This window comes from Lepisma saccharinum, chromosome 9, assembly GCF_977018435.1.
Source record: "Lepisma saccharinum chromosome 9, izLepSacc3.1, whole genome shotgun sequence".
NCBI lineage: Eukaryota > Metazoa > Arthropoda > Insecta > Zygentoma > Lepismatidae > Lepisma > Lepisma saccharinum.
The window spans coordinates 87,801,120-87,825,996 of record NC_139237.1 but is presented as its reverse complement, the minus strand read 5'-3'; the positions used below and the strand labels follow the sequence as shown (position 1 = coordinate 87,825,996).

The 24,877-nt window shown below is 39.9% G+C and overlaps 1 protein-coding gene across 1 annotated transcript in view; it reads left to right on the top strand.

Moving 5' to 3' along the window:
- Positions 1-24,608, top strand: part of sand (potassium two pore domain channel sandman) — a 480,585-nt gene extending 455,977 nt beyond the window's left edge. Inside the window, exon 4 of the mRNA XM_083128554.1 lies at positions 19,225-24,608. Within this exon, the coding sequence (XP_082984680.1) occupies positions 19,225-19,925 (701 nt within the window). The 3' untranslated portion in view covers positions 19,926-24,608. The remainder of the gene's footprint in view (positions 1-19,224) is intronic.
- Positions 24,609-24,877: the final 269 nt, after the last annotated feature.

The window sequence follows — 24,877 nt, the reverse complement described above, 5'->3', positions numbered from 1 at the left end:
ATGATAAGGGACTTTTGTTGGTCATCGCTAAGTGGAGTAATACTGTTGGAATACAGGCTACTCGCACCCAACGAATAAGTTATTCGGTAACAGTTTCATACATCGGAGACACATTTCTTAAATTTTACACAAGAAACTACTTACGGAAATGAGTTTCTCCAAGGTTTACAACGTTCGTCGAGGTATTTTCCTTCATCGTGGAATATATTTGACCGGGAAAACATGTATTTTTCAAGAGAAATATATCACCAACGCGCAATTGCCATTACTTTAATTTGCTTGGCCCTACGACAACCGGATGCTGCGTACGTTTGATGACGTAAGCTCCTGTCAGTGTTTCAAACCCCCCTTTTTTTACTATGCTTGCCTAACGTAACCAAACCTAACTTAACCTTATCGGAAATGGTTCGTGGGGCTATCCGTGAATGGTTCGTGGGGCTATCAGTCAATGGTTCGTGGGGTTATCCGTCAGCTACCCGGGCTATCGTCAGCTACCCGTGCATAATGTATAATTTCCACCGGTGACGAACACGATAGTAGGTATTTGTTGGTGAAGAAGGTTGAAACACTGCATACCCACAACATGAGTCAAGGTGTGCCCGCCATATTATGTGTTCCGGAAGCGAAGAAAGGAATTAAAAAAACACTCAGAATGTGAACGATTGCATTTGTTTTCGTGTAAAAAGGATAATGGCACCTTGAACTATGTTCCGCAATACACAATTGGTAAGTACGAACCATGCGATTTTAATGTGTCTCAGATCAACAAAACTGGTACCACGTTTTTCCTTATTCCTGTAACCTGTCATTCTCAGTCAGAAGGGTTGGGAATAAAACATCTGTTATGTCTTTTAATTACTTATGCTAGGATATTTACCTCACCTCAGGCCCTTTTAGGGCTGTTGCAGGAAGCAATTGTTATTATTTGGGGAATGAGCTACTTCCCCATTGGTTCGATGCAGTACCAAACAAGCATTTTGCTTATTTAATTTTGGTGTTCTTTAGCATTTCGTGGGGAGCGGGTGATCCGAACCCATCTTCGTAATCCGACAATGATTGAACTGTAATTCCAAAAAACTTCTATGGTCAGATGAACAGCTATCTTCCCTTTCTCTGAATGGCTGGAATGTTCTGTCTCCCCCCATCCTTTGGGGAATTGAGGAAACTAATAGATCCGAAACAGCGCTGACATTTCCGTGCCACCAGAACGGGTTGGACCTGTGACAGGCCATATATTCCAATAAGTCCTTCTCCGCATTTGAGATGCAGGGGATGAGTTGAGATGGCAACAGCCTCCTCATCCCAAGACGTCTTCCATCGCTCCTTGTCCAGGCGTCACGAGAGGAACGTCTCTTGACGTCACTGGGAATCCCTTTGCTCGTCACGTGACCTCGTAAAAACGCACAGACCGAAATAATATATCTACATTATATTTGTTATGTTCAGGTCTCACTTCTCCTAGTTTAATAGCATTGCAGATATGTCTCTTTGATTTGAATGATTTGCATTTAACATTTTGGGTGAGTCAGCACTTTGGCTTTTTTCACCCCTCACGGAATCCAGCTCCTTACTATAACTAAATTGATATAATTGTAATGTCGTGTAACTAAAATATTAAAACATTATGACTTTGGCTAAAATCTGGGGCTGTAAAGGGGCACTCGGTACACATAAGGACAAGAAAGAGAACAACACACAGAATTATACTGTCAGACGCCAGAGCCTCGTTAGTCTGCAAAATGCAGTCCAGGGTGTACTACGTGGAAGTGAGGTTGACAATTGGGTGTCCTACGTGGAAGATCACACATTACACCTCCAGATATGTCTCTTGTAGGGGGCTCAATATGTACTACTCTGACTAATGCCTTAGTTATATCCATTTGTTAATAAAACCTTTATGAAACATTGGGGGAACCCTACGGAACAATGTAATCTATTTTCAAATTCTTTATAAAAATGTTCACAGTTGAAAAGTAGAAAAACAAGAGGTGGTAGGCCTTGAGTAAGCTAGGGTTATATTTAAAATAGTTTTTTCTAAACTAGTAAGCCAAAAGATATATACAGCGTGTTCCGTTCAAACCTCCCACATTTCAATTCATCATTGCTAAAAGGTTATGAAACATAATGGATTGCGATTGTTACTAGACGAAAGAAAAACTCAAAGACTTTTATTGCATGACCTCGAAGTTCACCGTTCTCTCACTATGCAGCGCCACAGTCGCACAATGGCGACTCCGTAGCAGCGCGCACAATCTGTATTCTGGTATGCAGAGACCAAATCGATCATTACAGTGCAAAGAAATTACCGGAGAGAATATGGAGGCGAAGCACGACCCTGACAGATGGAATGTGGTCTCGTCTGAAAACGACACGTTCCCAAAAAGTTGAGGATTCCTGTCCATATGATCCAGCATTTCAATAGCGAATTTCTGTCATTGTGGCTTATCGTTTGGCTTCAATTGTTGAAGAATTTGCACATCACACACCATGCCTTAATTATTTTCTCCTGTAATTTCTTTGCACTGTAATGCTTGATTTGATTTGCATACCAGACTACAGATTGTGCGCGCTGCTGCGGAGTCGCCATTGTGCGACTGTGGCGCTGCATAATGAGAGAACGGTGAACTTCGAGGTCATGCAATAAAATTCCTTGAGTTTCTCTTTCGTCTAGTACCACTCGCATTCCATTATACTTCATAAACTTTTAGCAATAATGAAATGTTGGAGGTTTGAACGGAACACGCTGTATAGAAAACCCACTTAGACACCCAAAATAAAATTGTAAGTACATCATTTCCTCATACGATAGAAATTTGCTAGTAAAGGATCAAGGAAAAACGCAAGAATGTTTCGGTGTATCCGAAATATCACCACAAACACTGCCTTCCATAATTTTAATGGATTCTCGGAGACAGGAAGGAATTAACGTTGGATGAAACCAGGGGGCAGGTGTTGCGTGAGGAATAAGACAGGAGTGTGAACAAAAGACGAACAGGTTATGACGTAAGCTGGCAGTTTGAATTATGCCTGTTGAAGACAGAGGGTGGTGGGCAACGGGCTGGAAACCTGAGCCGGACGCGAAAAATGTCACGAAGTTTAAGGAAGAATTTCCTCTCCTGTCATCCAGAAATGGGAATCCAAAATCCCGCGCCATTCCTCAAAGCCACAGAAATGCGGAAATTAAAATCGGAGAAAAGGACGCGGGGATAATTTATTACGAAGGGAAAGAATCCGGATATTCTTTTTTGTCTTTTTACCTTTTTTTGAAAAGAAAAACCTCATTCTCTTTCTGTGCGGTGGATGTGTTTTGTTTTCACAATTGAAAGAGGAGGTTTGAAGGACCATAATGCCATATGATATGTAGGTATTGTGTTGGAAATGTAGTTCTGCTTGAATGAACAATGCCAGTGTCTGGGCTTGATCAGGTATTATAGCTTCCCCGTGAACGAATCGTTAAGGTAATAAATAGGGAAAGGATTTTAAGGTACAAAGGTAAGGTCGGGAAAGCGGAAAGAAAGGTTCTGAAAATGTTTTAGAAAAGGTGCTGATAAAATGCCTTCATTCAATGCTCTCTTTTTCTGCGCCTTCTGTATATAATGCGCGCGGACCGCGTAGAGAACTGTGGTTATATAATGCGCGCGGACCGCATAGAGAACTGTGGTTCTGCCGAATAGGTTTTGTTGAGGTTTGTTTTTTCTCTCGCTGGTTTTGCTACATTATCTTGTGAACTATTGGGGCTGCAATGATTTTATTATACTATTTTATAGCTCTCGTTCTGCTCTACAAAATGAGACTATAGGATTTTATGTAGCTGCTCAATAAGAGTGAAAATCATTTATTTTTATGTCTAATTTTTTAGCAAGACATGAAAGAAAAGGATGGAAATAGGTGCTGAAGCATAAAAGAGGGGTAAAAAGATGATAAATGTGCTAATCTCATGAAAAGGTGCAACAAAGTTGTTCATTTTACTTGATTTCATGTCCTAGAATACATATCTCAAACGACCGGCATGAAAACAGCTATATTTTTGGATATGAGCTCCACCCTAAAATTCGTTCCCTATTAATAAAGAATAGCCCCCTGTAGTTCGCTGCAGTTTTTTTACTCTCTCTCTCTGCACCCACGTGTCTAGTTAGTTACACCGACTCTTCTACTAATTTGATTTCGTGCCTGCACCGTTTGCACTACGTTCTGCAGCAATGTAGTGTGTGGTGTATGTTCACGTGGTGCGTCCTAAGTAATCAAACGAATGTTTAAAGCAGCAGACAGGCATTTGTTGAATATTCTGAACTTGAGCACCGCTATCCGTCTTGTTGAACGTCATTTCCTTGCGCCAGCCTGACACTGGCACACACCAGCACCACACCTAGTGTCATAAAGTGCAGCGAACTGGACGGGGCTAATAATGGTTGCTCCGTGTTGATTTGTAGCAATGTGTTCCAAATTTCTCTGATCAATTGATTGAAATAAAATTTCTGGGTGCGAAAACACTTGGATTATTTTGCACCTGTCACTTACCTTAACTAAAATGAACACTCGTCTCTGAGGACTAGAAACTCCTTACCATAAAATATTGTCTGTGAAAGAGGATATGACTATTTATTTTAAAAACTATTTTTTTCATTTGAAAGAACTAAAGCTGTACTGTTTCTGAGGACTAAAATATTATCCAGGTTAAAAGCTCAGGACATATGAGCACAAAACGCAGCCCTACACATGATAACCAAAAATCCAATATGCTGACCAAGGCAGAATTAATTTTATTTAAAACATAAACTAAGCGTCACGTTTCAACCTTCTAGCAAGGTCGTCTTCAGACTCTGTACCAAATACTATATTTAAGCACACGAGAGAAACAGGACATGACATAGAGTGGGATGAGGCTAAGCAGATAGGAAGGAAGACGAGAGTACTAGTGAGAAAATGGAAGGAGGCCAAGGAAATAGAGAAGAGGGAAGAATACACAATGAACTGGAATGGAGGACTGAAGATAAACAAAGAATGGAAGAAGGTGTTAGAAGGAGTGAAAAGGACAAAAGTGAAGGAGGAGAAGAGAAGGATGAAGAGTGAAGAAAGAAACAATAAGAAAATGAGCGTGAGATAAGGAGCCCAACCACGTTCCAGATGAAAGGAAATATTTATCTAAATCGCCTGTCAGGTGAAACAACAGTTGACAGGAGAAGGCCACCTGCTGGAACACCTGGAAAGGAATGTTCCAGATAAACAACTTTCTAGTATTCTTGTGTCTGGAGGGGAGTGATTTTTGTGTATATACGTATATCTTCCTGTTTTGTACCTTATGTCATTTGTATTTGGTACAGAGTCTGAAGAAGACCTTACTAGAAGGTTGAAACGTAACGTTTAGTTTATGTTTTAAATAAAATAAATTCTGCCTTGGTCAGCATATTGGATTTTTGGTTATCATGGAAACAAGGCTTAATGGTATTATCATGATTAACCTGCCTGTAGGTCCAGACGCAGAGCCTCGTTGGCCTGCAACAAAGCAGTTAACGTGGTGCACATGGTTACCTTACCAGAAGTCCGCCCCTTAGATCCCTTCTGATGTTGAAGTTAAAATTATGCAATATTTGCATACCCTGGTGTCTGTGAACAGCAAAACGTGCTGACTCTAGTATGTAAATATACCCAAAAGTAGATTTTCTACACTAGAGTTCCACTGTTGAATGTCTCCAAGAGTAGGGTTTAGACTGAGCATAGTCGTGACTTGCTGGGGGCACGGGATGGCAATTGGCCCTGCTCAAAATTCAGGTATATTAAAATTTGCAAGTTAAAGGCACTCTTGTTATCCTCTTGGTCCAGAGGAGCAAATTAACAAAGAGTAATATTTATTATTTCTCAAACGGAAAAGATATTTAGCAAATAATCGTGGATGCTATGTTTATGGGATTGAAAACGTCTTCATTCTGTTCCCAAAAAGTCAAGCCACAAGTTTGAGTCTGCTTTCCCAAAGTTAAGCCTCAAGTTCGATCTTGCTTCCCCAAAGTTAAGCCACAAGTTCGATCTTGCTTCCCCAAAGTTAAACCACAAGTTTGATCTTGCTTCCCCAAAGTTAAACCACAAGTTTGATCTTGCTTCCCAAAGTTAAGCCACAAGTTCGATCTTGCTTTCCCAAAGTTAAGCCACAAGTTCGATCTTGCTTCCCAAAGTTAAGCCACAAGTTCGATCTTGCTTCCCCAAAGTTAAGCCACAAATTCCATCTTGCTTCCCCAAAGTTAAGCCACAAGTTCGATCTTGCTTCCCCAAAGTTAAGCCACAAGTTCCATCTTACTTCCCCAAAGTTAAGCAACAAGTTCGATCTTACTTCCCCAAAGTTAAGCCACAAGTTCCATCTTGCTTCCCCAAAGTTAAGCCCAAGTTCGATCTTGCTTCCCCAAAGTTAAGCCACAAGTTCGATCTTGCTTCCCCAAAGTTAAGCCACAAGTTCGATCTTGCTTCCCCAAAGTTAAACCACAAGTTTGATCTTGCTTCCCAAAGTTAAGCCACAAGTTCGATCTTGCTTTCCCAAAGTTAAGCCACAAGTTCGATCTTGCTTCCCAAAGTTAAGCCACAAGTTCGATCTTGCTTCCCCAAAGTTAAGCCACAAATTCCATCTTGCTTCCCCAAAGTTAAGCCACAAGTTCGATCTTGCTTCCCCAAAGTTAAGCAACAAGTTCCATCTTGCTTCCCCAAAGTTAAGCCCAAGTTCGATCTTGCTCACCCAAAGTTAGGTCCGAAGTTACGTGCATGTGGCTAAGATTTTCATAGTGACCAGTACCCATTCTGACGGTGAGTGGCACCGAATCTACGCACAGCATTTAAATTGTAATCAACAAGAAACATACAGTGTCCCCCGTTGGTAAAATAGTCTTAAATTAAGAAATGTAAAGTGTGTTGTATTGCAAACTTGTGTTCTGGATTCAGGTAAACATGCATGTTTCAACTTACTCCGTTCACCGTTTGCAGGAAGCTACTGACAAGTATGCGTTCTGTCTAACGGGAAGTCCCACAGGAGCTGGTCTCATCAGGGGAAGAGGTAAAGGGTTCCTTAAGCCCATTGTGGTCCGTGCAGCCATCTTGGAATAGCCTCGAACCCATCGCGTGCGGATCGCCTAGTCGCTCACGTGTATAATGCAGAAAGCAAAATGGGATGTATGGCTCGGTACTCAAAAATTACAAGGGAGGTTCCCGAGGGACCTCTTTCGCGTCCCTGTCTTAATCTCGCTTTTAAATATTTCAGAGCCATCTTGCGACAAACTTTGGAAGCTTAACAGGGAGGGTCGTAATGCAACGGCGAAACTGCCTGGCCCAAGGACATTGAAGCGGCCAGCATAGCAAACGGTATTATAACGCTTTGAGCCATATTGCCCAATTTCATGCTCACCTCCTGCGCGAAATTCGCATTTCTCATGTAAATGCGATCCACAATCCACAATACGAGCTTTGTGGTCGTAGCCGCTATATGGAAATAAGAGCATGGCAGATTCGCTGCTCTTGACCTGAGCAGAACCATTCTGCACATTACTTTTTTAAGGGAGCAGGTTGGAGGAATGGGTGTTTAGAAGATATGGGCCGTGTGTAGTTCGCTACACGTTTTGACACTCTTCTCACGCGTGTAGTTGGTTACACGGTGCAACACCATTGGTGTCAAGTAGTGTATTTGGTGTCTGCACCCAAAGTTAAGAGAAATATAGATGTTGGGCCAATCGCTTGTTACCCTCGAGACGACGGTAAGAGGTGAATTTAACCATTGAAACGAAATCCAAAATCTATACGCTAGTGTTGCAATATGCAGATACGAAACAATGCCAGAAACTGAACATGCAAAATCGAATACACAAATGCATATTTCCTGATGTAAGATGCTTTCTTCTTTATAAGCAATAAACTCACGTACAGTTTATGGCTTAAGATAAATTGAATATGCTGACGTTATTGTACATAACGTGAAATAGAAACTATTGCACGATGTTTAAAACGAACAATAAGGTTCTTTTGTTCCAATATGTTACAATATAAACACAAAGTATAATACAAATAATACACCTTACAATGTAATTTGATAAAGTTTAGTAAATCGTTTTATGAGTTTCTTAAGCTGTGGTACATATATATATTTAGTCTGTGGTCCATGGCAAGAGAGATATAGGGAGACAGAAAGTAAAATAAAAGGATAGAGAATCAGAGAAAGAAAGAGATAGAGTAACAGAATGAATGCATATAAAAATAGGGATATAGGGAAACAGAGAAAGAGCGAAAATTAAAAAACAGAAAGAAGGAAGAAGATAGGGAAACAGGAAATGAAAAGATAGAGAATAAAAGAAAAATAGGGAACAAGGAAGAGCGAAGAAGATAAAAGAATAAAGATAGAAGGAAGAAGATAGGGAAACAGTAAATACAAAGATAGAGAATAGAGAATGATAGAAAAGTAAGGAACAGAGGAAGAGCGAGAAAGATATAAGAACAGAGATAGAAGGAAGATGATAGGGAAACAGGAAATGAAAAGATAGAGAAAGAAATAGAAATGTAGATAAACAGAGAGAGAGAAAGGAAGAGATAAACAGAGAAATAAGGAAATAGATAGATAAACAGAAAGAAGGAAGAAGATAGGGAAACGGGAAATGAAAAGATAGAGAATAAAAAAAATAGCAAGGAAGAAGATAGGTAAACAGGAAATGAAAAGATAGAGAATAAAAGAAAAATAGGGAACAAGGAAGAGCGAAGAAGATAAAAGAATAGAGATAGAAGAAAGAAGATAGGGAAACAGTAAATAAAAAGATAGAGAGTAGAGAATGATAGAAAAGTAAGAAACAGAGGAAGAGCGAAAAAGACAAAAGAACAGAGATAGAAGGAAGATGATAGGGAAACAGGAAATTAAAAGATAGAGAAAGAAATAGAAAGTTAGATAAACAGAGAGAGAAAGGAAGAGATAAACAGAGAAATAAGGAAAGAGATAGATAAACAGAAAGAAGGAAGGAGATAGGCAAACAGGAAAGAAAAAGACGGGGAAATAGAGAATGAGAAAAAGCGAAAAAGAGAAAGAGAGAGAAGGAAAGATAACTACAGAGACAATAAAAATAGAGAGAAAAGAGGAAGAGGGAAGGGAGGAAGAGAGGGGCAATAGAAAGGTGCAAAGGAGATGAAGAAAGAATAGGTTACATCCAGGACTCCCTCAGCTTCTCTCTTGTACTGTTAAAGTCTTCTCTCCAATTCTTTCCCTCGTCTGATTTGTGCTGCAGGGAAGTGTCTTCAGTGAAACTTTCCCATTACTTCCACTGCTCAGAGAAACAGCTAAAAAACAAAAACAAATCGGAAGACTCGTGGCAGCTAGGATAAATAATTACCACGAAGAAACCAACTTTTAGACTTAGCCCGAAGGAAGCTGCTACACTTTTTTCGCGAACCGTAAACACCCAAGTTACTCCCGATCTAGCGTTGGTAACATAACCGAAAACTTCCGCCAGCGAAACAACAGCTTCCAAGCCAGTTGCGAGTCAGGAAGGGCGCCTGACAAGATATTTCGCCTAGAGATAATTCTAGGTACGACTTCACACGAAGCCTTCCACTAGCTAAGGACTCGGTTTCATTACGGAATCTACAAGAACCCCCCCCCCTCCCACTTGATTAAGTTCTCGCTTCGCCTTCATTGCAGCAAGAGTCGAAAAATCCCTCCCTTACGTCTCACACCCTACCCACCCTCCCCTGGCTCTGATTACATTCTGCGACAAACCGGAGAACACAACCGCCGTGGCAACACTTTGGAGGTGTTTGCGAAAGTTGGGGGGTACTCCCCCTCCTCCCCTGAACCACCCCCTGCTGCAGGGTTGTGCGATTCGGAAGGTGATTACGCATAATGTGCACAGCCTTTCCTGCGGGCAATGTTGTCACTGTTGAATAGGATTTGCTGCAGAAGGTGCTGTGTTCATAACACGGACACCAGAATTTCGATTCATTGGTAATTTTACTTCACTTTTCTTCCACTTTTTCGCTAATTTCGAAGATGAGGATTGTACTGGCTTTGGAACCAGGCGCCAGATCCTCGTTAGTCTGCATAGGTACTCCACTTTACATCCCGAACAGGGTTTACTTTGTGTAACGTCCATTGAGCAGACCTCCGTGGCTGAGTGGTTAGCACAGCGCGCTACGACGCCAGGTAACTCGGGTTCAAATCCCGCCCTGGGTTTGGGTGTTCTCTGTGATTGCCCCTTCAACATATATCATCACTCATCCTCAACTTCGCAATTAACCAAAAGTGGTAGAAAACCTTTTAAAAGAAACCAAATCAATGATTGAATCAAAGTCAATTCATTCCAATCAAGTGAGAATTGCTACATCAGCCACTGACTATAAATAAAACAATTTAGCCACGATTATAAAGTCATATTTTATAATTCGCTTAATTACGAATTAATGCTATCATCTTTCATGCCATTTACATGCAAGTGTAAGCATGTCTAAGTATTATCTTCCTTGTTCTTTTAGTTTCTTGTGCACTTCCTTTTACAAGCGCTATCCCATTTTTCTTGGAAAACTGCCTTCACTTTTTGATCCACCCTCGTATATGATTAATTCAGACCATCACTCCACAGCTGATCTGATGATTCGGCGAAGCTCATTATGAAGGCTACTGGCTATTCGCACAGTTCATCCAGGGCGGTGCAGTCTCCTTCCAGAACAGCGGTTCTTCAAAGCCACCCCTCTCCTTCCCTCCACAACCCCTATACCTATCTTAATTTATAATCCTGTACGCTTTCCCACCGCTGGCTTTGCGAAAAATAAAATTTAATCTCGATTTCAGATAGATCGAGTTTTCTCTCTTCGATTAAATTCTTTTCCTCCCCCCTCCCCTACGAGATGTTTCTGATGAGGCTCTCCAGTAATCCTCTTTGCTGGTGCAATGAGTTCCAAGAAACTATTGATTGAGAAGCGTTACTTCTGGCTGTGTTCTAGATTGAGTTTTACACTCGTCTCCTGTGGGGCTGTGTAGTCAAAGATCACCTTGGTACTTCCGGTAACTTGACAAGACATTGATTTCTCGAAGAAGACATACCATCGGGTAGAGTGACCTTCTAAGGAATATGATCGAAGCCGAAGTTTTAAGCTAGAAAGGCAGACAATGCCTCAGAAAAAAGATTTAAAGTGTAAGAAGCTTAAGAAATTGCCGGTAGATGGGTCTGTGCAACCAGACTAGGACATTGCTAGATGTGAGAGTTTCTATGAGGCGAGAGCTCTTGCATCGATACTGAGTGAGAGTTAATAATGTGATATTTAGTACAATTTTTCAACTGGGGAGGAAACTGTTGAGTTTGGCCAGGACTGCCTTTAGGAAAACCAATGCCCCATAAGAACTATTACCGTGAGGCCCTTATATAGGGTGTCCATGAATTCAGTAATTCAGAATATTTTTTCAGCATTAGCGAAGGTGAAGCGAAACTTCTATGGACTGATTATATACCTAAATTTACAATTACCCTAATATTTCTATGAATGGAAATGCACAGCAAATAACTTTTTGATTGAAATTTTTACCACAATTTCCACAAATGTTATTTTGGTTACTATGGAAACGTCAAATTTGCCAAGCACATAAACGTTATACAATTTAACATAGCTAGGGAACAAACGTTATTGAACATCAACTTCAACAGGTATATTTGAAGTTTACAATACATAATAATTATAACTGTATATTTAAAAATGAATATAAGAAAGAAAAATGAATCTATGCTGTAATAGAGAAGAGTAAAAACTTTGGTAGATAACTTTTTTTCTAGTTGAGGGCTTTGTAATGTATAGATTTTTTTTGATTTGATTTGATTTGATTTAGTTTATTTTACTTCGCGTTTTGTGCCTCTTGGCTAATTTGCGAAGATGGGGATGAGTGATGAAATGATGAAATTGATGAATGGACATTCACAAACAACCAAGCCCGACCGAGATTCGAACCCGGGACCCTTGGTAATGTATAGAGGAACAATCATAAACACACGTGGAAGGCACAACCCAAGAGGATTATACAAGGCACGTCCAGAAAGTAAGTTCCATTTGGTAATAAAATTAAATTGTGTACAGATACAGAAAAGTTATTTATTGCACAAAATTCTACAATTCTTAAACTACTTTTCCACATAACTGCCGAAATTTTGCAGGCATTTGTCATAGCGTGGCACAAGTTTTTGTATACCTTCTTCATAGAAATTTGCCGCCTGTGTCTTCAACCAGTTGGAAACAGTTTCTTTCAGCTCGTCGTCATTGCGAGACACTTCGCACAATACAGAATAAGCGCCGAGGATTGCTGTCAAAAGGTGTTGTTTTCCTTGGCGGTCAACACTTCAACAATGACGACGAGCTGAAAGAAACTGTTTCCAACTGGTTGAAGACACAGGCGGCAAATTTCTATGAAGAAGGTATACAAAAACTTGTGCCACGCTATGACAAATGCCTGCAAAATTTCGGCAGTTATGTGGAAAAGTAGTTTAAGAGTTGTAGAATTTTGTGCAATAAATAACTTTTCTGTATCTGTACACAATTTAATTTTATTACCAAACGGAACTTACTTTCTGGACGTGCCTTGTAATAACGTCAGAACCTCGTCAGCACGCAAAATGCAGCCTAGGATGTACAAATGGAAGAGAGATGGACATTTGAGTACAATAAAGAGACTATTTAAGCTCGGGATTACAGAGTGGTGCACGGTATGATCCCCCATTTTGTTTTTGGATGAAAACTATATTATAAAGATGCTTTCAATGAAATACATATCACATAAAAGGTTACACTTTGAAAAAAATGTACTACTGCAATACATGCTCAATATGACCGCCGTTGTTATTTCTAACCTCAATCAAGCGAACACCAATGTTATCAGTTACCCTACGAAAAATGAGTTCCGTAATTTCACTGCAAGCTTCGCTAAGTTTTTCATGAAAGACTCGTGGAATCTCAGTTGCCCAAAAGTGCACATTTTGTTTGTTAACCACACCATCCAAATGAAACTGTGCCTCAACAGTGTTGCGTTGTTATCCTCAGCCCAATGAACGAAGGCCATTCTCCCCTCTTTGTGTTCATTTGTGAGTTTTTGCACCACGGTAATCTTGTACGGATAAATATGGAGATCATTTTTAAGAATCCGTTGAACAGAGCATCTTGATATCCCTAGTTGTATTTCTGCTTTTCTATCTGATTTGCCGGGATTCACCGGTATAGCAACTCCAACAGCTTCAATATTCTCAGGCGAACACGCAGGACTGGGACGATCATGCTTCGATTCCAATACTGTTCCTTCCATTCGAAACTTTTCATATGGGTCGTTTTTCTAGAGGGGGCCCACCGAGTATGGATATGTGCACGAAAACGCCTCTGAGTCACAACAATGCTTTTTGTTTCAGCGATTGCTGATTGCTGTTGCATCATAAGTCTTCCATTGTCTGCCATGTTGTCTTCTCTAGCCCCCTAGCGACAGCATCATGAATTACGCTTCACATTTTATCACCCGAATTTTCCAATAACTACTGCAACTGCTGTAGACACACATGGCGTGATTCCTCATCTCGGATCCGAAAAAAAAACAAAAAACAAATGGGGGATCATATCGTGTGCCACCCTGTAGTTTGAAGATAGCCAGGGGTTGCTTAAAAGAAAATGTCCTTGTTCCGTTGTACTCAGTGTAAACATGACACCTCTCAGATTTTCCTACCTCGGCGACTAACATTTGAAGTACCGCAGACGGGACGTAAACGATCTGATAAAATGCAAGCGAAAACAGCCTTAAAAAATCGTAAGGGAATGATTAGGGAAGTCGTCAGGAACGATAGTGAAGGAGAGCACAAGAGAAGATGGATGATGATAATGACGGAAAACCAAAATGGAAATTACAAGAAAGGAAAATTGGGCCATTTCGCGTGACGCGTTCAGGCACCACTTTAGATCACAAAATTAAGAATATCTATCGAAACCGCTGCTTATAGCACCGATCCAAACTTTGTAATAGCCCCCGATACCACCACTGAAGCCATGGAACCAGCCTCAAAGCTTAGTATCCGTAAAACTCCTACGTGGGACTAATATCTGCCTCGTAAAAGGTCAATATGCAGACGATCTTTTACTGTTCAAATTCAAAAGCCATTCCCGAAGAGTTACAGGTTTCATTAAAATCGACGTCGATCGAAGCGTAACTTGGGATAAGTGCGTGTTCAAGTGAATCGTTAAAATATCCCACAATACCGTCGACAACAGGATGTGCATTTTGGAAATTAAGGATCGGGAATAATGTCGTGCGATGAAAGCTAAAAAGCTGGAAACGCGGGGAAAAGTGCGAAGTTGTAATTGGAAATGTACGTGTAATTGGCTTCTGATTGGTGCGCGATAAAGTCGTCTCGCTATTGGCCCGCGCGGTTCTCTCCTGTTGAGAGTCGGTGAGCCAGCTCATTGAGTCTACCAATTTCCATTAGGAGGATGGCTTTCTAAATTATGATATAAGGGTTTCGGAAATCTTGCATTTTAAGCTGTAGAAAAGCGAGAGAAAATAAAGCCAATCAGTCAATCAAGGAACATAGATTTATTAGGAAAATTTGTCTTAGTGACCTCCTTGGGCTATGAAAGTTCGTGCGGTGTACATGCTGTTAACCCGCGCAGTACTCGTATTTGTAGAGAAAAGAGAGGGGGAGAGAGGGGGGAGGAGGGGTAGAAGATACGAAAAGAGGAGAAATGAAAGAGATAAAGGAAATATACACGCAAGCAGTTCGGATTAGCCACACCACTGGACTTTAGAGGGAATTCTTCTCTGAAAGACACAAGCTTGCATTGTGCAGAAAATATCATCACACATATATGTTATCTAATGCATATTTCATTGCCAAAGATACTGAACAATTTCGGTTTCAATTCCTCTTACAAAGATCTGTTAATAAGGCAATTTTAAAATTTAAGTAATATATATGCACTACAAAGAAATTGTGGGCGAAATAAAGACATATAATATCGTAACATTTGCATACAAATGACAAATAGCTGTATGAATTACGTATTGGCCATTCAAATATTTTTGTTTTGTATTTTATTCAATTGAGAAAGACTTTGAAGAGAGACGAAATTATGCAATTGTGAAATATGCAATTTGTTTTAAAAAAGTACATATAGATGGCGATATGCATTTGTTTGATACCTTTTCAGGAATTACATTCAAAGCTCATACATTGGCAATCAGCAACGTCCGCAGTTTTTTTCTTTCAAATAGAGTTAGTGCGTTATTTTCTATAGCTGGGGAGAGGGAGGGTAAACGAGACATATTCTCCCCATTACCGCGTTTACCCCGCAATAACACTCCTTCAGTTTGAAGATATCATGTTCCTGCAACGTCTTTATCATAAAATCTTTGGGGATCAGTGATCGGTTAGTTCATATGAACTTTCCAGCCTGATTATTGCCTATTTTTGTGGGAGCAGGAAAAGGTTTATTATCCATTTTGCCTTGACGCATCTCACTCAACAGGTCGCTAGGTGCCGTGGCTTGCCGCGAGTTGATAGCTTCCTGGAAATGAGGCCTTGATCGAAAAGGTTTATTATCCATTTATCATAAACAAACTGAGAATTGAAGAAAGGTATACTGTATATGTGAAATATATAAAGTTAGGTTCTGGAAGCTATGAGATTATTACGTCAAATAGACCAAATTGTGATGTTTTTGATTATTCTGATGAATAATTAGTGATTATTTTTGAAAACTAAGGTTACACAATAAGATTTACATACGGAATGAAACATGAATAATTCTAGAACTACGTAACGTACTTAAATGAAGCAAAAACTACATTAAAACTTGTGGACTACTTGATTTTTTTTTGTTTATAAATATTGTTTTAGATACTTGGCCAATACCCATGAATGAAACGTTTCTGAATACGAGGGGTTCAGCAAAAGTCATGGCAACTACTGTTTTCTACGATAATGTGGGTAAGTCAAAAAAAATGTGAAATATACGATTGGAAACTCACGATATATGCTAGCGTTTAATGTATGAATCTTGAACAACATAGAGATCTGTATCAGTATAGAGAAAATTACAAAATACGCGCAGGCACAGGTCGTCCTGAGCGTTGCATGTCGGCAGTTGCTTCTCTTCCACGCCCGAATGCTGCTGCCCTCCTCGCAACAGTTCGGAATGGTAGAGCATCATTTCCTAAAGCTTCCACTGACATCTCTTTCATTCCTTCCACGGAGAACTGCTATTTTCACATAAGAACGCTGTTCACGCCGGGTCACATTCATCCTGAAAGACTGTTAAACACTTCCCACTTCCCTTAGTTCAATGTCTTGGTAGCCACTGCCATCTAGTGGCGTCACAATACATTGCATGTGACGGGGTCTCCACTGTATATTTTAAAATGTTTTGCCTGACCGCATTATCGTGAGAGAAAATTGTTCCCAGGACCTTTGCTGTAAGCTTCGTATTTTAATTCTTGTATTAATGATAGTGTTGGCTTCCTTGGATTATATGCTAATAAATAAAGCACTAATAACTCCAGAACTGTGTAATGTATTTAGATGAAGCAAAAACTAAATAAAACATGAAGTAATTGACAAGTTGAATTTAGTTTTTGTATATGTAAAGATTAGTTAACAAACTTGGCCAAATATTGTTAGAATATCCATGAATGAAATGACCAAGGCAGTAATTTATTTTATTATAAAACATAAACTTAACGTAACGTTTCAACCTTCTAACAAGGTCTTCTTCAGACTCTGCACCAAGTACAAATGTAACAAGGTACAAAAACAGGACGATATATATACTTCCCTCCAGAATATTAGAAAGTTGTTCTGGAACATTCTAGCAGGTGGCTTTCCCTAGTCAAGTTAAACAAAGAATGGAAGAAGGTGTTAGAAAGAGTGGAAAGGACTAGAGAGAGAAAGAGGAGAGAAGAAGGAAGAAGAATGAAGGAAAAAGAGCATGAGATAAAGAGTCCAACCACATTATAGATGGAAGTAAATATGTTTAGCCTTTCAGGTGAGAGTACAGTTGACAAGGGAAAGCCACCTGCTAGAATGTTCCAGAACAACTTTCTAATAATCTGGAGGTTAGTAATGTTTGTGTATATATATCGTCCTGCTGTGTACCTTGTTACATTTGTACTTGGTGCAGAGCCTGAAGAAGACCTTGCTAGAAGGTTGAAACGTTACGTTAAGTTTATGTTTTATAATAAAATAAATTACTGCCTTGGTCAGCATGCTGAGTTTTTTATATCATGGAAACAAGGCTTAATGAATGAAAGATTCCTAAATGTTTTAATTATTGTATTAATAAAATAGTTACCTTGAATTACGTACAATATACCTCGCTGAATACGTTCAGAGCCACCAGAGTTGCACAATATCTGAATGACAGAGAAAAGAATCAGTCTTTTCGATTGATTCCTTCGACAGATACAACAATTGAACAGCAACAATTGCCACGTTCTGAAGAGGGAGGAAGAGAAGAAACATATTTTTTCATCCCGTATTGTTAAGAAAGCTGAAGGAGACATAAAACTTGCGTGGGGATAATTGCGTTACACTTTCCCCGCTCGAGGAAACTTCCAGGGGCAATTTTCGGCAATAAATCACGAAAATCTAAGTACTTTTTCTTGTCCCGGAACGTGAGAACAGGGAAACCGTTTTGATGTGTGCGGGCGAACAAGCAGAAAGTGTGAAGTTTGAAAGAGGTGGAGAAAGGAGTGGGCGAAAAAAGTATTCTTTTGTCTGCGTTTTTTTGCGGTTCTTCAAAAGCAATGTTTCTTTTCTTTCTGTCTGCCATTAGGATGTCTTGGATTCGAGCGCGGTACCTGAAGTGCAACTTTGAAAGTTTTTTCGAGACGCCTTGACCGTAAGCTAATGATTGTTTAATGTACGAGGGGTGTACTGGAAGTAGAGGTTGTGATTCCAGGAATACCTCGATACAGGAGCCATCCTAGTACAGCTCGACAAAGGTGACCAGAAATCCGGCAAACTTGCGTACTAAAGTCGATAGTCATTTGCTTTCTCCTCTCGCTTCGCCTTCTCTTGTGTCCGACTGTTCCGTGTTTCCATGTGTATAACTTCCCTCCTTAGCTTCGTTTTGAAAAGTTTGAACAACGTTAAATATTGCCTTCTTGATGATCCAATTCTTGGCAATGAACAGTAGCGGTTTCTGCCTATTTTCACAGTCGTATGTGCACACCCAAATAAATTTGTAATTCAAATAATTTTAATACACTTCTTGATTTAACGCCATTCCTTAAAGACATTATATGTTCCCACAACACTAAACTGAGCATACGCCATTGATATGTGTGCGTGCGTGTGTGTGTGTGTGTCAATATATATACATTGAGACACACTACTTACCATTTTTATCGAGAGACTGGTGATAATATTGAGGAATCATATTACAAACAGCACGAATTATTTTTGTTATCTGTCTGCATTATTGTTTTAATGACTGTTTCAATTTAATGTTTCGGGAAACAAAAAGTTCATTGGTGTTCGATCTACTGACAGAAGGGACGGGACTACCTGTTTAGTCAATCCATCTGATGAGCAGATTCCGTCAAGGCAAGCCTTTACAATATAGGGGGAAGATGCTCCATCGTGCTGGAAGTAAAACTACTCCTCATCCTCACATCTCAATTAATCATTCTAGTTTCTATTTTTACATTGTTGGTATATGAATCCCCTATTGTTGAATACAACAATCTAATTTGAAAATGCTGTTGTTGTCTTCAATAATAGGATCTACGATGCGAATAGAGGTGGATTAATCATGGACGTCCACATGATTTTTTCCAGGGAAAGGCAAGCAAGGTATCTTTTCAAGGGTGGGGGAGGAGGCGTATTTCCCCCCATAACAAAAAAACACTGCTTCAGTCTGAAATTACCACGTTCCTTATAATAATTAACATAAATTACTGAGACTAGAATGTAATTATGCCTGATATGCATACTTTTTAGGTGGATATTCAGGGGAGACGTGCCCCCTTGCTTCTCCTTCCGGTCGTCCATCGGCTCAAGGTCAAGCTTAACGTAGCTCCCTTCTTTCTAATTCTCTTCCAAACACAGTGGCCTGGCTACAGTGTTGCCAGTAGCATAGTAGACATTATCACTGTATTGTATATGTGCAACCAAGTTAGCTGTTTTATATCAATCTGGAGTTATGTATGTAATTGTTAAGAAAAACCTAATTGCTTTTGTAACTTTGCATTTTCATGCTTTTCAGGTTATGGCAACATAACGCCAAACACCCAGTGGGGCAAAATCGCAACCATCTTCTACGCCATCGCTGGGATGCCGCTGTTCCTCCTCTACCTGTCCAACATCGGAGACATCCTCGCGAAGAGCTTCAAGTGGACATACGCCAAGATCTGCCTCTGCAGGGGGTGCAGGATGCGCAACGCCCCCAAGGAAGAGGAGGAATGGCAGATGGAAGACATCGAGGTTCAGGTTCCGGAGGACCTCCAGGCGGGAGACGAGAACGGGAACGCCGCACAGTGGACCAACAATGGTAACGGGGAGGGGGAAGGGGAAGGGGAAGGTGGTGAGCAGGACGAAGATTCCGAGACGGTCACCGTCCCCATAACGCTCTGTCTGGCCATCATGGTGGGGTACGTGTGTGGTGGTGCGGTCCTGTTCTCAGAGTGGGAACAGTGGGATTTCCTGGACAGTTCCTACTTCTGTTTCATCAGTCTGAGTACCATAGGCTTTGGGGACATGGTACCTGGGGACAGGTTCTACGCTAGCGAGAGTGTTGAACTGAGCTTTGTCTTCTGTGCCATGTACCTAATGCTTGGCATGGCGCTCATAGCCATGTGCTTCAACCTAATGCAGGAGGAGGTGGTCCACAAAGTGAGGACTTGCGTGAAGACCATACGGTACATCTTCAGGTGCAAGCGGTCCTCTTCCAGTTCTGAGGAGACGTGATCTTCTGTCACGTGGTCCCTTGGAGAAAAAGTAAAAACATGGATGGCAACAGTGGCGCGATGCTGTGATACCCTCAAGCCATACCCACTCTCCCAGCGAGCCTAGTCTGCGCGCCAGTGATGCGAGTCTGCTGAAGAACTGTGTTCACGGTGATGATCATAAAGATTCCAGCGGTAATCAACAACGGAGCGATCAAAATACCAGTGATACCAACCGATACCAGTGATACCAACCCCCTTACAAATTCTCCAGTAATCCTGATATTGAATTAAAGCTATACATACGAGTATATTCGCTTAGGGATGATAGAGCTTCCACGATAGCGTAGTGGTTAACGCTCTCACCTAGTAAGCTCTCACCTGGAATCGGTTTCAGGTGGAGGCATTCATTGTAAGTACATGTACACATAAGTCCCGACATTGATATCTGCAACACTTTTGCTATACGATCAACAGTGGAAAAGAAGGACCTTTCAATAATATATTGCGAGATATCCTGATGAAAGGGTCAAAGACCCGTAGCTAGGGAGGGGCGATCGGGGGCGGCGCCCTGGGCTCTGAGATAAGAGGGGGTTGAACGAGCAACAAGCAAATTAGTTAGATAAGACTGAACTCTGTGAAAATATTGGTGCCTTTTTAAATTAATGCTTTGCAAAGAAATATATTTAATAATAATATGATTGCTTACTCGGCTTGCATGAGAAATATGTCTATAGTAATCACACAGAGTTTATGCTACTTAAACGCATCTTGTAATTCGTTAATGATAATGTGATGCACAAGGTACCGAGGGACATATTGTAGAAAGGGTCAAAATCTGCGTTTTGACGAACTGATTATGAACAGATAATATAGTGGCGATTAAGGGAGCAAGGGGGAGTAGTCCCCCCCACTTTTTCCCGGAACTATGGTCCTTTAATGCTAAGCCTTGTCTATCAAGAGAAAGTAAACTTTCCTGCCCCCTATTTTTTGCACCTAATCGCCGCCACTGGTGCTATATTAGACTACCTCTAAAGCACATCCAATTTTTACATTGCTTTTCTAGTGGAAATACTACTATCTGTGGGTTGGGATAACTTTATTTTACATACACCATAGTAACTTGCTTTAAATTTCGCAATAAGGCAAAATACATACTTTGAAACTTTGTCACATGGTTTTGCCATAACGTTACAGTTAGTAGACGCGAGGCTTGTTGCAGGCAAGCGCACGAAATCGGGGAAGTTGCTGTTCGCGAGTGGATATGAAAATGTAAAGTAAGCACAGGGGATAATAACATTTGCATACATGAAGCCCAAATTTCGCCGAAGGGGGCGCTGACGTCTACTCTCGCTCATGACGTAGGGAACTCTAGCTACGGCCCTGGCGGACATGCTGTCTGCTGTATCGACACGTTTTGTGGAGGGGGTGTCAATCATGAAAGAACATATCGTCAATCTGAATTTGTAAATTCTACACTGACAGTTATGTGATAGTCTTCCTATTTTAATATTTTACGCATACATCCAGACCTGATTTCGTTCGTCAGTTTTTACTTTGCAAAAGTGTTACCACATTTGTACCTATCCTTGTTTTTGCATAAAAGGAAAAGATACATTCATAATCATCATGTGAAACGCGTCTCTTTTCAATGCACGAGTCGATGTTGAGCCCTGACATAACACTCTATTAAGCAATTTTATCATCAGAACTAATAATTCACTTACGCACTAACTCATCTATCATCATCTATATATACAGAGCATTCCCTGACATTCGCTACGAGACTCTGCGGCAAGCGGTCCGACGTCAGCGCTTGTCTTTCCCGGTGAACGGGGTCCGCGACAGTCGCTAGAGTCGGCTATTAAAATTACAGTTTTCATATTGTGTACTAACATTGACTACAGAAGGTGTTGAAAATTATGTCCCTCTGCTGCAACACATTCCTGGCATCTCCGAAGGAAATTGGCATTTACACGTGCAAGTTCGTCTACTGTAATTCTCCAGATTTCTCTTACAATACTCTCTTTTAACTCACGGATGGTGTGCGGATTGTCTTTGTATACTTTATTTCCCCATTTTTCTTTCCACTTTGATTCAGAACTGACCCTGTTACTCTAAACTTTTTCACGAGGTTTAATATAAGCGACTGTCGCGGACCCGTTCACCAGGAAAGACAAGCGCTGATGCCGGGCCGCTTGCCGCCGAGTCTCGTAGCGAATGTCAGGGAATGCTCTGTATAAAAATGTATGTATGTATATATGTTTGTTCCGGCATAACTCGAACGCCTGGAGCGATTTCAACCAAACTTGGTACACATATCACTTGCAATCTTGAAAGAAATATTGTGGGGGTAAGACACCCCTGGCACCCCTAGGGGTGGGAAGGGGTGACATGTAAAAATAATCGAGAACGACCGATATTAGTGTGGAATCCATAGTTTTCGGGGTCGCTAAGATGAATAGTGACACTCACAATGCCGTTCAACCGCAAGTTCATTTTACACTATAGTGTAATTTCCTCTCTAATAGAAAATTGGGATAAATAAATTCCCGGGCAACGCCGGGTAATCAGATAGTCTATATATAAATTGATTTAGATTCTTGATAAAGTTACTAAATCCTACATTAGTTAAATCGGTTAAATATTCATTATATCAGATGTATGTAACAATATTGGGCGCATTTGGAATACTTTCAAACACCATCCGATACAGAGATGGCTCCATAAATAGGTTTTCTACTTCAGGCAGTCAATATCACAGTTTAATGAAAGTACTAGGTAAGACGCCCCTAAAAACGTAAGGAATTAAGTTCTTAGTACGTTACTGTCTGTGATGTATTATTTGTTTACAACTGTTTTGAATGGTGGAATGCATTCTAAAAAATCACAGTGATCATTTCCTAAATTGTGAATTACATATTGAGGTTTAGCAAATGTGTCAAGACATCTTAGTACCTATTTTTTACTTCTGCGATTGTTAACGAAAAATGGTTCTATTTTACCACCCATTGTTAATGGAAATTAATCCATTGTCCAGTGCTTCTGATACTCTAGCGCTGTTTTCAGGGATAGCAACACTTTTCTCGAAAGGTAATGGTATAGTATTTAAGAGACACTAGACAATGTGTAATGTCCAATTAACATTACATGCTAATTAGAACTATCCCAAAAATAATGAAAAATCTACGAATAGCAACACTTATCTAATATATTGGCCATTTTATATGTGAAAAGTTTAAATAAACAAGGATCTTTAGCACTGGCGTACGCAGAGCGGGAGTTGATCAGGGCATAGTCCTCTCCGAAATTTTGAGAAAATAATTTTTTTTAGATGAAAGCAGTGAAGAACACGGGATAAACCAAAGTGATAATTAATTAGAATCTCATCTTAAAATTATCCCCGACTATCATTCATGTCCTTGAACAACTTTAAAACGAAGGTTGAAAATAGCAATTACGAAATATTTCATTGTGTGTACCCCTTCCTAGAATGTAGCTATGCAACCATCTTTACAATTTAAGCCACATCTGGGGAAAAAGTCCTGCGTAAGCTAGTGATGTTTAGGAACATTATGTTCAAAATGAAAAGTAAAATTGTGTTTTATTATCCACATTTAATGAGAATTATAACTCAAGTATTTAAATGGTTTATTCCATGAACAATTGCCCGCCTTTTGTATCTGAATGACATACAAATACACGTAACAAGTTCATAAGTGAAATCTATATTAAGTAAACGAAGGTTGTGTTGCCCAATGGTGCTCTCTTAGGGATCTCAAGTCCAATAGAACTTTGAGAAAATTGTGGTAAATAGGCTTAACGATCTAACGAAATAACCTTGAATTCGTGAAAGCTCTTGAACCCAAATTGTCATTTGACCAAGTCAACTCTTTTCAGCTCAAGTTTTACGTAAAAGGCTTAATTCGAAAATACCACATTATTTACCATAACTTCCGGTGTATATCTACCAGTCTAACTACCAGGTTGTGTTTATTGAACATGCTCTCAGACTGCTAAAACAAAAGACAATAACAGATGTCCTGTTGTAGGATGTTGCATATATGTTTATAAATAGTCAGATGAAATTTGGACGTATGAACGAGTTTATATATTTATTAAAAAGGGTTGTTTTTCGAAGGACGTTATTCAGTTTGTATTTGATGGCGAGATAGGGGTTTGTAAAAGTTTTAAGGCCAAACCTTGTATATTGCAGATGGTAGCGTAGTTTCTTTTCATATGTAGGTGAAAGTCTGAATAGTTATATAAGCTTTTATTCAACAATTATTTGGAAATATAGAAAAGAGTACATTTCAAAAATTTTCAGTTTCAGCTTTCTGAAACAAATTTAAATGGGACACAGTATTCTGAACATAATTTAATCTTTCACATAAATACACATTATGGCTCAGAATCAAAATTTTAGATACCAATGTGAACGACCAATTAGAATTAGAAATTCACTATTTTTGATCGAAGTTCAATGTGTATGAAAAATTCTCAATGCAATCCTATATAAACTGTAGGCCCAGTCCAGTCTGCGCATAAAGTTGACTTAAAATTTGACAAATCATCCTCGTAAAAACGCCATATGAATAGAATCTACACTGTTGTCAAGAACAAGACCATGAAGAATCTGTACTTGAAAACTAGTTTTTGTTTGCAAGCGACAAAAATTGTTGTAGAAGTTGTTAGTTATTAAATGTTATAAATAAATCAATGTTTCTTTCATTTGCAGAAATGATTCACGATGTTCCGTTTCAGAATTCTAACCAGTGGCGTATGTAAGGAGGATATCATGCTTAAACACCCCCTCACTGTCATCTGATCCACACAATTATTGGGTTGTCCCCAGTGATGTGCGTCTACGTGTAAACAACGATAGTCTACATTATACACATAGACTATTTTATACACATAGATAACGTAATCTATGTAAACAACATGACGAAAGGTGTAAACTTAGCAAAGGGC